The 14387-nt window shown below is 38.7% G+C and overlaps 1 protein-coding gene across 3 annotated transcripts in view; it reads right to left on the reverse strand.

Moving 5' to 3' along the window:
• The window catches only part of CCSER1 (coiled-coil serine rich protein 1), a 927042-nt gene that overhangs the window by 680530 nt on the left and 232125 nt on the right, over positions 1-14387 (reverse strand). For all 3 annotated transcript variants that reach the window (XM_089527103.1, XM_089527102.1, XM_089527104.1), the window contains exon 4: positions 12934-13027. In XM_089527103.1, the coding sequence (XP_089383229.1) occupies positions 12934-13027 (94 nt within the window). The remainder of the gene's footprint in view (positions 1-12933; positions 13028-14387) is intronic.

A 14387-nucleotide genomic window follows, 5' to 3' on the forward strand; every position in this document is an offset into this window, starting at 1 on the left:
ATATCCTATTTTTTGTGAAAATAATCAAAGCGGTGTACAACAATTAAAATAATACAAACATATACACCATATCCTCCCCTTAAAAAAGAATTAAACAATCAGAATTAAAATTACATAAAAACATTAAATCTAATAACAGTGGGCAGAATCATAACATATATGGGAGAGATCTTTGTATGGCCAAGTACTTTAATATGGAATGGCCTGCCAGAAGAGATCCGTCTTGACAGCTTTCTTGAAGCTGTCTAGGTTGATAATTTGACAGATCTCATCCAGCAGGCGATTCCACAGGTTGGGAGCGGTTGTGGAAAAAGTCCTCTGGGAGGTTGCAGCTAATCTGGTCTCTAGGGGCTGCAATAAGTTCCTCCCAGAGGACCTCAGTGTACGGGGCAGATTTTATGGAAGTAGGTGATTTCTTAAATAAGTTGTATATGTGTGTGTGTGTTAATATATCCCAACTTTCTTCCAAAGCTTGCATTCAAGAGCAGCAGCCAGTAAAGCACTTTGCCAAGTGGAACTGCTAGGCATCACTGTGGAGTAACCAAAAGGGGAGTAGAACTCACATTCTTTTCACAACCCAAAATGAAGCAATGGTTGAGACAGGAGTGCAAGGAGTTTATCCCACAGTCCCCGGGATGCTCCCGGCATGGAACAAAAGGGGGTGGGATAGGAACAGAATGAGGGCTGTCCCCCATTTTATTGCACGCCGGAACACTGCTAATGCTGGCAGAAGTTCCCATTCCATTCCCAATCTGTCCCTCAGGAGGCGATTTTCAGGAATGCTTTTGAACAGTTCCTGAAAATTGCCTCCTCTGGGATGGATCGGGAACAGAATGGGAACTTCTGGCGGTGACATTCTGGTGTGTGATAAAATGGGTGATAGCCCCCATTCTGTTCCCATCCTTTCCCCTTTCATTCCGTGCTGGTAGTGTCCCAGGGGGCTGTGCAATAAGCTCCCTAATCAGCACTATTTCTGTTTCACGTAGTGAGGCCAGCCAAGGGTGTCAGGAAGCAACTTGAATTATCTTAATTATGGTACCAAGTACACAGTTACTGACTGGGTAACGTTTCTTTGGTGATGCTAACAATCTACACTAAAGCACCTTCATGTTTAATACTTTCTATCAACTTCCAAAAAGAAGGGTGCTGCCTTCCACATTTGATGGTTTACAGAGATTCCAGTGGTTCCACTTAGACTGTGATCATCTGCTGCTGATTGCCTTCAGTCCAAAAATGTGAGCTTCAAGGACCCATGGGAAAAGGCTTTTTAATACACTTGTGCATGTGTTTAACATCATTTTTAATCTATTAAATTGTATTTAACAATGATATTTTCTATGTTTTAATCTTTCAACTGTTTTAATTTTATAAGCTGTCTTGACTCTGTTTTTTGTGGGGAAGGAAGACAAGATCATGATAGATGATGATAGATAGATAGATAGATAGATAGATAGATAGATAGATAGATAGATAAGAGTCTACTATTATGACTGCATGAGCAGGACTTTTCACTGTCAGTTCAGTTTGTATGCACTGGGCTATATCATTGAAAGAAAGTCCAGCAAGTCATCCCACACTTTTCACTATACAATTACTCATAAATTTACAGTTCCCACTACTTTAAGAAGATTATGGAGTCACGTGGAAGAAGCACAGTAGAGTTTCTTGGTCACCTCCACAGTTATGCTATTTTTATGTGACAAACTCTCTAGTGACGAGAGCCCAGTCAGAATTATCAGCACTCTCAATCCATATTTCCATCAGTAAGGATACAATGAATGACTTGAAACTTTTGCATCTTATAGATGCACAAGGTCCCCTGTGGAAGTGGCTGAACCTTTTCATCCAACATAGAATGCCTACACTTAATTCAAGGTTGCAGAAGAAGAGTTATACTTGTGATGCCACTGCACATGGATGTATAATTGTGTTGCGTACAGATGTGCATGCACATTTCATTTGTACATTGGATTCCATATTTGGTGTCTTAGTCAGCTGTGCTCTGCTACCATTCAACACAAGATTTACATAACACAGTTAATGTGTAACTTCACATGCAAACATTTATGCAATGAAATACCAGTGCAGGATCTCAGTTTGAACTGACATTGTTATTATTTCTTTTCATTTGGTATCCTCTCACTGGTGGTGGGAAGATGAATGACCTGAATTTAGCAACAGGTTTCTAAACAGTTCTGCATTTACAGCAACAGGAGCAATGCTTCATTGCAGCAGATGTTGTCAACTGTTCTTTAGAGAAATGGCCTGTGAAATAGCAGGCAAGTAAGCACTTCAAGTAGGATCCCTATGATAAGCATTAACCAACCAGTCACAGCTTACATTGCAGAATGAGATGAGACAGAGCCTTACGAAGAAGCATCAGTAATATAAGTCAGAGAGTGAAATTTGCTTGTTTAGTTGTTTATGGATTTTTATCTTCTCATTTTCCTCAGGGCAGCATGTACTTCTCTACCCCTTTTGTTTAGACTCACAATAATGCATATCAATTTGACTGAGAGTAACTGGTTCAATGTTCCTTGCTATGATTCATGGACTGGTAACCAAATTAAATATGAACATTTTAAAATTTTATTTTCCCTCCAGGGAATGATCTTTTGTCATAAGCAGAAGAATGAAGAGCATCCAGTGAAATACACAGAGGAAACTGGATACATATCTCAAGGTGGTTAAGAGATGGTTGGTTTATTAGTTTAAAAAAGTTTGACATATTTTAGCTTACTGGACAATGAAGAGGTCCATAAATTTCTAAACTTTAATTCTAAATAGCACGTGAAAAAGGTATTAAAAATATACATAGACTGAAGAACAGTGGGCCTACTACTACCAATACCTGTACAACCATCTTGTTAGTTCTGTGGGTCCCTTTGTCATAATCATATAAATAAATGTGTGTGTTTAGATCAAATGTAAACATTTCCTTGTAAATTAGAGGCTGAGGACCTTTGGTTCTCTGAACATGGATCATACCATCATAGCTTTCTACCATCATAAATCACTCTTGGCCAGGATGTCTAACACAGAGAACAGCCTGGGATTCAATAGCATCTGCAGGGCCATATGCTCCCAAGCCTTGCTAGAAAGTAAGAGTTGAGATGATTTGAGATTAAATTGTTTGGGTTTTTTTTTAATCTCACAAAGAACCCAAAGATAACAGATCATATTGATCTAGGGCAAGAATTGTGCAACCATTCAGATCTTCTAGGGATGTAGTGAATGGCACTATGCCTAAGAAAAAGACATAAAGTGTGTTGACATGTGTCCTACCTCATGGGTTATAAATGCAGAAAGGGCAGGTTTGTCACAAGGATAAGTATGCAACCATAACTGATTTCTAGTTAGAAGTTACAGTATTTATCTCTAACACCATCTCATGTTTCTACAACTATGACAATGTCTGCTGGACTATTCTCACTAGGATAAAATAATCAAAAAAGAATAATGGAATGGTCTATCATAAATTGAGTACAAGCCTACTGAAAAATAAAAAGCAAATGAATTCCAGAAACTATGAAGTTCATATATTAACTTTGATAGTTATGCATACAACTGAGAATCAATAGTAGATTTTTTTAGTACAAAATCAACTCCTGAGACATTTCCATTTAGATGAGAAAGGCTGCCTTAGCCCTTTGTAAATCCCCAAGCTCGAGGAAAGATACAAGGAGTATTAGCACCTGGTATGCTCTTAAAACTTTATTGTCCAAAAAATTGAAAACGCTTGGCAATTGTTTTAACCAAATGTGGTTTTGCCTTAATTTGCTGTAATTAGGGGAAGAGTGTTCATTACAGCATCTCACTTTTCTGCCCCAGGGCACCTATAAAGAATATATTTTTCATGTCAATGAGTTTCTGCCTTTGGTGCACTATTTCAAATACCTAGACTACCAGAAGAAAGCAAGAACATTTGCTTGACGTAATTCATGTATTGTATTTTTGCTTTTAGTAATTGACATCTGATAATACTGGTGTTAGTGAAGCTGCTCAAGCACAATGACACCCCCTAATCACAAAGGGCCATGAAATTTTATATGGAGATATATATTTCATAACAAATTGCAGCAAAAGAAGCAATTGAGTTTCTCTTGCGTTTTCATTTCACCCTGACCCCACAACATGGTCATCTTGTTTTTGCCCTCATGGCTTGCTTGAACTGCTGCTATGGAAAGAGCTGAATTAATACATCACAATTTCTGCAGTGTTAATGACAGATTTACAAAACTCTGCTCACTGAAGAATATCTCAATGAAATTTACTACCTTGGCCATCTTTGCCAGACCTTGTATCCAAACTGACATTATTTTAAAATTGACTGGCAGCGTAATGCATAGACTGAAGTTCACAGAGCTAGTTCACAAATGTACCGGAATCACCAGCCAAGTAATTGTCTGTACAAAGAAATTAATTGAAAACTAGGACTTTTACATTTTATTTACGGACTGTGGAAAGAAGCCACAACTTCCCCAAAATGCTATTAAACAAATGAGGAAGGATTTTATCAGAAGCAATTAGTAACTGCTAGGAATAGATCTTCTACATTTAAAGGCAGCATAGACATTATCACCAGATCAGGGGGCTCAAATTAACTTACCCATCTTGTGGAGCTGGGGCACAGTCAAGTTAAGGGACAGATGAGCTAGACAATAACTGGCTCAGCATGACAAAGTTAATAATAGAAATACTCGACCTATATTTAACACCTTAGAGCAGCGATTCCCAATCTGTGGTTGCCTAAGACCAATGGAAAACACATATTTCCGATGGTCTAAGAACTGAGATCATTGGTTGAGGGTCACCATAACATGAGGAACTGAATTAAAGGGTCGCAGCAATAGGAAGATCTTTTTAGAAAGGTTTGTCCAGAGGGGGGTTGTCATTTCCTTCCTCTTGGACTGAAAGAGTGTGATATGCTCAATGTTACTCAGTGAGCTTTCATGGCTCAGCAGGGATTCAAGGCCTTGGTTTCCCAGATTCCTAATCTAACACTGAAACCACTAACCCACACTCAGTCATTAACTATATTTTAAAGCAGGGTTGGGGGGGGGGGTGGCCCTCTTGGGCTGCAAATTCCAACACTCTAAGACAATATTGCCAAGTCTGAAGAATGCTGGGACTTGTTGTCCAAAAGCATATGTAAAACCACAAAATTCCTGCCCCCATTAAAAATAGTTAAGGAAGAGGATGTCATTCAAGGAAGTCCCCAAAGCAGGACTGAAGCCAAAGGAGAATTCCTATGGATTTGGCTGCAGAACCTACAGTGCCCTACCTTGGCTTTAGGGCACAAAAAATCCTCAATATGCATTATATTGCTTATTCTTACATCAACGCAAGACATCTAATCAGTATATCTTCATATGAAAGATAAGATGGTAGGGTCTGAGGCCAAGGGTCAACAAGACATCTAAATCTCCTTCTATTTTACATAATCCCCATCACCACAACCACCACAATCGTACTGGAAATAGTAAACTATAATGCTGGGTTGTAATGATAGCTTGTGAAGTGGCTTTTTGTATACATTTATATGATAACTTTATTCTTTTCTCCATTCTGTAAAGTGACAAGACTCAGTTGTCTTTCCTAGCCATCTCTTAAGTGCCTGTCTGCTTTCTTCCAGAGCACGTTTCATATTCAAAGCCACTGGAGTTCCGATTCAGTTCAGTTGTGCTCTTCCCCACTAGAAGCATTAACAAATATTGCCAGGTTTAATTTATTGATGCAGTTGGAGTTCCTAAATCATTGCAGTGTTTTCTATCCAGCCTTGTTCATCAAACTCCAAAATAATTTAGCAACTTCTTAATTAATTCCTAATTGACATCTTTGGGTCATTACGCCAACACTTTCATTTGGCTGTGTACCAACATACTCTGGCCTAGGGGCTATTTGGCTCATGAGAAATCTCCCAGGATGTCCAATCATACTTTTCATTTCAAAAATAAAATTTGGAAGTGTCCTTGCTCCCAGTTATTCCACTGATTAATGCCATTATCCTGAACAAATTTCCTGTAAAGATGCCCACTGATCTCCAAAGGAACTTACCTCACACAAGGGGGCAACCAAAGATGTTCCTCAAAGGTGTACTTTTATTTAAGAAAAACACACAAATAATATTTAATATTAACAACCTGGGAGAGGGTTTTAAGGATATAAGTTTTTATTTATTTTATTCTTGTAGAAATGAGCACAGCATATAAAATTATTTCTCCGTGCTTGGTGAGATTTTGTTTTCATCTCCCCCCCCCCCCCCCCCACACACACACACATTTTAAGACTATTGTGTGAAACATTTGTGGAAAATGTTGATTTTGTGCATTTTTTAATTATTTCTCATTTGGGACTTATTGCCCCCTCCAAAAAAAAAAAGAAATTTGATTTGCACAAATAACCTTTTTTGCAAAGGAAATGGTATTGAAATGTAAACAATCTTGCATGAAACGATCCATTTTCTCAATCAAGTGTCCTGATCATACAAAGACACACACTGTGACTGAGAATAAGCAATTTTCATAATTCTTTTTACATCCTGGGGGTTTTTAAGTCTGCTTTTTCTTCACCAAATTAAATGTGCCATTCACTATATAGGGGGAAAGCCTATAACTTTTTATTAGAGCACACACTTTTCATGCAGAAAGTTCCAAATTAAATCTTTGACATCACCGGATAAGGTCTGGAAAGAGCCCCTGCCTGAAAACCTTGAAATAAGTGCTTAATTGGATGGTGTTAAGAATTAAGAAAAATCATTGTTAGAAATTATGATACATTTCTGAATACTTTCTTCTTCACATTCCTCCTGAACTGATGAGAGAATTCCAGCTTTACCCTGGAAATATCTGGTTCTTTGGATAGTTTGCTATCTATGAACAGGTTCTTCAAATTTTGCTATCTATGAACAGGCTCAGGATGTTATGTTCCACATTCCACAGTCTAGTGTTAAACAAGTTTATTTTGCTATTTTGATGGAAATAATGGCCTTGACTCTTCCTCCTGCCAATCTCTATTTTAGCCCAGGGGCGGGCAACATCTGAGGCCATTTGTGCCCTCCCTGAGACCTTGGGTGTCCAAACACACATCCACCCTAACACTCCCATCCTTCATAAAGTGTTTCTCAAATGACAATTCATATTCCTAGCAACTTCTCTAGGAAGTTGCCTCATGACTTATATAGTGACCCCATGAATTTCATAAGGTTTTCTTAGACTAGGAATACTCAGATGTGGTTTTGCCACAAATATAGCGTATATAACCTGGTATTCATTGGTGGTCTCCCTTTAGATACTCCTTCTTAAAGAGGAAACATTTTTTGTTGTTGTTTTTTAAGTCACCAGAATGCTATGTCTGGCCTAAAACAGGCTGTGGATTACATTTAAAAGGCTATTTCTACACACATAAACAGGCATCTGAATGCAACTGACCATTTGGAAAACAGTTTTTTTCCCCACTGGGGGATTTGGCTAGTCAGAGAATAAGGATGGGCTGGGAGCACTATACTGGAGGATTGTATTATGCCTGTATGCTACATGCAGCCCACCTCTTGTAGCCCATTCCTTTTTTTGATCTACCAGTATAAACTGCACGATATTTCATACTGGTGGCTAGTCATGATTGTTTGCAAATTATCTGGGCAATTTTAGAAGGCTGGTTTTGCATAGGCCTATTGGGGTGGTTTGAGCTTTGGACTATGACTCTGGAGACCAAAGTGTGAATGCCCGCTCAGCCATGGAAACCCACTGGGTGACCTTAAACAAGTCTCACTATCTCAGCCTCAGAGGATAGCAATGGGAAACCCCATCTGAAGAAACTTGCTAAGAAAACCCCATGACATGTTCACCTTAGGATTATCATAAGTCGTAAATGACTTGAAAGCACACAACAACTAGCTCTCAGAGTTATGTGATGTAGTATACCCATCACTCTTCTTGGAAGTGTAAGGCCAGAATGAGTGATGGCCATGCAAAGGGCTATTGCCACCAATGAGCTCACACTCTGGTTGATTTTGCTGATGCCCTCCCTTATGATTATCTCCCCCATTTCCTGCTGGTCTATAGGAAGAGATCAAATAGCAACAATGAAAAGGTCAAGCAATGCATGGTACTACCCAGGGTGTCCTCTCCTTATTACTATCAGTGACATTTGGTCTCAGCCTAGCAAACAAGAGTCAGTTACTGTAGCTCCTTCTCTTCTTTCCTTGCTCACTCACCTAGGAGAGAGGAGGGAGGAGAGAAAAACAATAGCATCTGAGAAGAGCCAACAGATGCCCGATGTTTATACCTATCTCAAAGAAGAATTAGCAGGTTACACAGTCTGCCACTTGGAAATGCTGGGGTTTCAGGTGCTGTTGCCTAAATACAGTTTTCCCAAACTGTGAAAGTAGTGGCCATGCTTGCTGAGGAATTCTTAGAGCTGTAGTCCAGGAAAGTAACATTTCCAAGTACTTGAGAGAGCAATCAGGACTTTTCACGCCCCATCGCGTTTTGCCAAAGGCACACAAAACTGAGAGCTGGCATTGGACACTAATGGAATCATACAATCTCCAAAGAGTGAACAGTATAAAAATAATTAATGGCTCATATACTTTCAAATGTAGAAAAGCTAATTAAGGAGACACTTTAAACTGGTTTACAAAAACTAAAGTGTATTTTATTAATGTCTGAGTAATTTTTTGACAAGGGTTTGCTGAGTTAGAATACAGGAGCATTAAAATTTTGCATCTCTAAACCTTCTAATATGCATGAAAAGAGTGGAGGAAATCTGTTATATGAACACACGGTGGAAGAATAACCCAGAGACCTTAATTATTTCACTGGCATTTTACACTGCCAGCTCATTATACTCTGTTATTAAATAGCCACAGCACCACAACATTAACTTTAAACTAAAGAAAACCCCAGATCCATTTAATTTGTTTATCATTATATTTAAATGGCACACAGAGTAATAAAAAGTTTTTAAAACTTTCCCAGAAAAACTGGAACTATGGCTACAAATCTTATGCGTGGGTATAGCCAATGTATTAAACTGACTGCAACGCTATGCCTGTGAATTTAGAAGTTGAACTGAGTTCAATTATGCTTGTCCAGAAAACACTTTGCAGTCTAGAAACAGTTGGGATGGAATTGAGCCCAGCTTTGCTGCTTGGAAAGCCCTTGCAACGGGGCCTATTTCTGAAGAAACACACAGACAATGATGCTGTCACCTGCATGCTTTGTGAGGTAATGTGAAACGGGTAGGGATTACACATCAGGCCTCATCCACTTATCTTTGGTCCCATCCTGTGAACTTGATCCCATTTTCAATTTTATAGTGAATAAGAGAATAACAGCCGTCTAGTCCAATGCTCTACCCATGCAGAAATCCATGGTGAAAGCATCCTGGAGATGTGTACATTTAACCTCTGTTTGCAAATCACCATCAAAGGGATCTATCACTCTCTGAAGTAGTCTATACCATCTGCTGTCAAATAGAAGTTCTTCCTAATGTTTAGCCAGAACCTCATTTCCTGAAACTTGAATGCACTGGTTTGGGATTTCTGGAGAAGGAGAAACAAATTTGCTCCATCTTCCACATGGCAATCATTCAGATATCGAAATTAGCTGTCACATCTCCTCTAAGTATTCTTTTCTCCAGGATAAGTATACCCATCTCCTTCAAGCACAGAGCTTGGTTTCTAGGGCTGCATCTGCACTGTAGAAATAATGCAGTTTGACTACAGATCTTGGGATCTGTAGTCTGTTATGGCACCAGAACTCTCTGACAAAGAAGGCTAAATATCTAATGAAACTACAAATTCCAGAATTCCATTGCTTTGTGCCACAGCAATTAAAGTGGTGTCAAACTGCATGATTTCAGCAATGCAGATGCAGCCATGATCTTTTACTATCATATTCTTGCTTTATGATTTTCTTGATAAATGATGCTGCTCTAAACAATATTTCAAGATGAGGGGAGGGGGAGTCTGAATACCAATGTGAATTGAGTCCCCCACCACAAGTGACTGGAGGAACAGTTTTATCTTTCAGGACATTGTCTGCAAAGCAAATCTGTTCAAAATTTCTGTGAACATCTGGGAAGGTTGTTTTACTTTTTGTTAAAGGCCTATGAGGCAGTCTGTAAAATTGCTGTGTCCATTGTGTAATTCTGATTTCCCTTATTAGCTCCTAACATGTTGAGAAGTTATACCCAAAGTGCAACTCCTTTAATTTTATCTTATTCGGTTTTTTTGGGTGGGTGTGAGGGGGTGGGGGACAAAGCATTTTTCTTGGAGACACAATGATAACAATAGTTTTTTTGTGGATTTTTCGGGCTATGTGACCATATTCTAGAAGAATTTATTCCTGACGTTTTGCTTGCATCTGTGGCTGGCATCTTCAGAGAAGATCTTTCTCTGAAGATGCCAGCCACAGATGCAGGCAAAGCATCAGGAATAAATTCTTCTAGAACACGGTCACATAGCCTGAAAAACCCACAAAAAACTATGGATGCCAGCCATGAAAGCCTTTGACTTCACAGTGTTAACTATTATTGACTTCTTGCTGCACATAACTGATGTCCATCCTCAGACATGCCAATTCCTCTAATTATCCTCTCCTTTCATCATTGAAGACTGAGCTCCTCATTTCTACATGCACAGTTCAAAAATCAATGTTTTTCATTAAACAAGACATATTTAAATAGGAAAAGGGGAGGAAAACCCCAGAATAAACAAGGCTAAATGAACACTGCTTCTTTTCATAAGCTCTTGATGGGTTTCTGCCATATAAAAACAGTAACCTACTGTACAAAGCTGTCACAGTTATTCCCTTTGTGCACTCAAAGCATTTAAGTGTCTAATTTATGTAGTGTAATAAACAGGCACCCCCTAAGGCGGATCATGTCTGTTATAGCAGGCTCAGTTTTAAGCATCTCAGTATTGACAGACTGTGAGAAGCACTAAAAAGCTCAGAGTAAATATTTAGCTCTTCTACACAACACTTTTCCCCATATTCACAGTATTTTATAAACATTAGCCTGTTAATGCTCCACAGCAGCCCTGCAAAACAGGTAATTATAAAACAAAAAACAAGCAATCTGTTGGAATGTTGGAGGGGGGCATACAAAAATGTATTACCAAGTTTCACTTCAGACCAAGTAAAGTCTACTTTCTTTGAGATGGACAGGACGAATCCCCCTTGGTCAATTCACCATTTCATTTTCAAAGCCCCACGGTTATGCTAAATCAAGAACTCTCCCAATGCCCTGAAAGCAACACAGAAAAAGCTGTGACCCCTGCAAGTGGTATGTGCTCCAACTTCCCTTGAAACTATCTGCTTGTGATGGATGTGGCCACAATCCAATTTCAAGCCAAAGGGTTTTATTTGAAAACTGACAAATTATAAACAATGCAATGAAACTGAGATATTATTCATATAAACAAAGGAACCACAAAATGTCAGATTGTTCAACTTTTAGCTTAAGGATGAAGAAAAATGGTGGGATAACACATTTGGTGGATGTCAAGAAACCCCTATGAAAAGGGTATAGCGCTGATGAAAATCTTTGCTGTTCAGGCCCTATTCTGTGCAAAATTCACACATGGTTGTTTTACATAGAAAACAACCACATTTTTGTGCAGTAAACAGCACTTGTGCACAAAATGCCATTTTGTGTCTGTATAAAATTTGCATGTGGATACATTTCATATAAAACAGCACCTTCTCTACTGAAAATAGCATTTACTGCACCCAAAATTGTGTATGTGTGTGTGTGCAAGCAAATTTTCCATAGAATGTCCTGAATTTTGAATAGGCTTGAAAAAATGCATGATTTTTGAAGTCTTTCTTGTAACGAGAAGAAAATTGCTAAAATTATCCATTGCTACTTTCATGAAGAAAATAACTGAAGAATTGCTTCCCTAATGTATTACAATCTTTCTGAGAGAGTCTTTCTCAGCTCCCATCCTTCTCCAAGTCTCTTTCCCATAGGAGGTAAAGATGAAGGTGACCACAGGGACTCAAGGTATCTTACAAACTAGCAATTACAATATAAAATAATTAAAAATCAATGCAATGCAGCATCCTATTAAAAAACCCTTTCCTTTAAAAGATCTTTAGTTATAAATACCTGTAGGAATAAAAAAAGGGTTTGACTCCTGATGAAAGGCCAGCAAGTGGAGGTGAGGCTCTAGTTTCCATAGTAAAGGAGTTATGAGGCCTAGGGGCAGCTACCAAGAAGGCTCTCTCTCTCATTTCCCCATCAAATATACCTGTGGAGTTATGAAAGAAGGCCCTCTCCTGAGGAGCTCAGGGTCTGGGAAGTTTCTATGGGATTATATGGTCTTTCAGGTAGGCCTGAACTAAGCTGTATAGGGCTTTCTAGATCATAACCTGCACTTTGAATTGTGCCCCCAAACAGACTTAAGAGCAGGATTTAAATCTTATAAATAAATAAGTGGTAGCAAAGGATCATCTGGAGACTAATTTTCAAGATGTATTACTGATCCGATTCTGTAACTACTAAAAACAAATTCATCTGTCATATCTTTGCAGAAGAAAAATAGAGTAAAAACCAGCGAACCACCATTTCCTAGCTGATTAGGATTTATCTGTGATCATTAGATATATTACATAAAACAAATACAGTACTCCCATTTGATAACTATTCTTATGAAGTGATGCCTGGCCTTATGATCTATAGAAAAATAGGTGGAGCTCCAGTAATATCATTATGAATATTGTTAAGCAAGAAACCTTGCATCTGGAAAGAGTGATATCCCATGTTGACAACTGCCACAGCCAGTTTCAACCATCAGATTGCTAAATATATTACCCACTCCTCTTTTCCCAAGAAGTAACATTACTATTTATGTCCTATGCATTTGGCACATTTCCTTCTAACAAACCAAAACTGAAGTTGAAAATATAGTGCTTTGACCGGGCTTACCAGAATGCCGATGATGCTGGTCTTCCAGGAATTCCAAGTCAAGCATGAGGTCATCTTCATCTAGGTCACAGGAGCCCAGGTTATTCAAAACATCCTGTAGTACATAAAGAAAAGAGCAGTTTAGGAAGGAACCTAACCAAATATGGAGAAGAGAAGAAACTATGCTATGGAAGTAAATGCTGGGAGTTGAATGAAGAAAATGCTTAAGGACCAGTAACTAGACACAAGAATGCAACACTGTGGCAAGTGGGAGATAAAACAGACATCATTAAACAGATCTTTTGTCCCATCCATATATGATACCAGTAAGTGAAACACATTTCTTCACTAAACATGGAGAAACATTGGTGAATTAACAGAAGATTATTAAATACATTAAGATCTCTGATAGAGCAGAAAAAAGATCCATCTTGGGTGCATCTACACAGTAGAAATAATGCAGTTTGACACCACTGCCATGACTCCATCTTACAGAATCCTGGGATTTGTAGTTTTGTGAGGTTCCACCACTCTTTTGCAGAGAAGGGTAAAGACCCTATGAGAGTACAATTCCCAAGATTCCACAGGATGGAGCTACAGCCCTTAAACATGGTGCCAAACTGCATTGTCGCAGATGCACCCCTAATTTTGCATTTTTCTTTCAATCCAGCTTGCCAAACTACATATATTAAAAGACTGATACGCCACACAACTAAAATGGATTCATATTTGGGGCCTGAAAAACATATTGTGTTTGGGTTTGGAAAAGGTCTTGTACTTTCAAGATTCTAATCACATCAAGTGGTATGTATACACAAGACAATGCCCCTCCTTTCCTTCCTTCCCCTTCCGTTGCCTCTCCTCCTTCTCATCTTTTCCCCTCCTTCTGATAAAAAACAATTGGTGGAAAGCATTTAAGATGAGACTGCACAAACAAACCTATTGTCACAGAATATCTCATGAAGAGCAGACACACAACAGAGATGTGAAAAGACGTAGCCTAGGTGGAATTTTAGCCCAATGTCACTAATTAAAAGGATTTCAGGAAGCAGGGATGGGAAATATTTCTTCCAGAGACTCCAGTGAGCACCTGCCAATCAGGTTAGACAGTAATAGGTTTACAAAAGGCTCAGAAAGTAAAAGCAGTATGGTCTCAATATGATGAGGATCATGTTGCAGCTGTTGAATATGAGGAGACAGTCAGAAGTAGAGGTGGCACCCCTAATTCAACATGACAAATACAGTTGGGGGGGAAACAAGTATTCAAAGTTAGAGCTTAGACAGTTAATTTTAAAAAAGAATTAAGTACAGTTATATTTCAAGGCCCATCTCTTCCCATGTACTTAGTTACTAAGTAATTGTTAAAACTTTTGTATGCAAAGGGATCTTGTAGCATCCTTGAAACTAGGTGAAAGAAAGATGCTGGTAGCATGAGCTTTTCATGTTTTAGTCTGCTAAAACCTTTGTTAAAGGTA

Source organism: Sceloporus occidentalis, unplaced genomic scaffold, assembly GCF_023333645.1.
Source record: "Sceloporus occidentalis isolate IW3139 unplaced genomic scaffold, rSceOcc1.0.p SCAF_5, whole genome shotgun sequence".
Classification (NCBI taxonomy): Eukaryota; Metazoa; Chordata; class Lepidosauria; order Squamata; family Phrynosomatidae; genus Sceloporus; species Sceloporus occidentalis.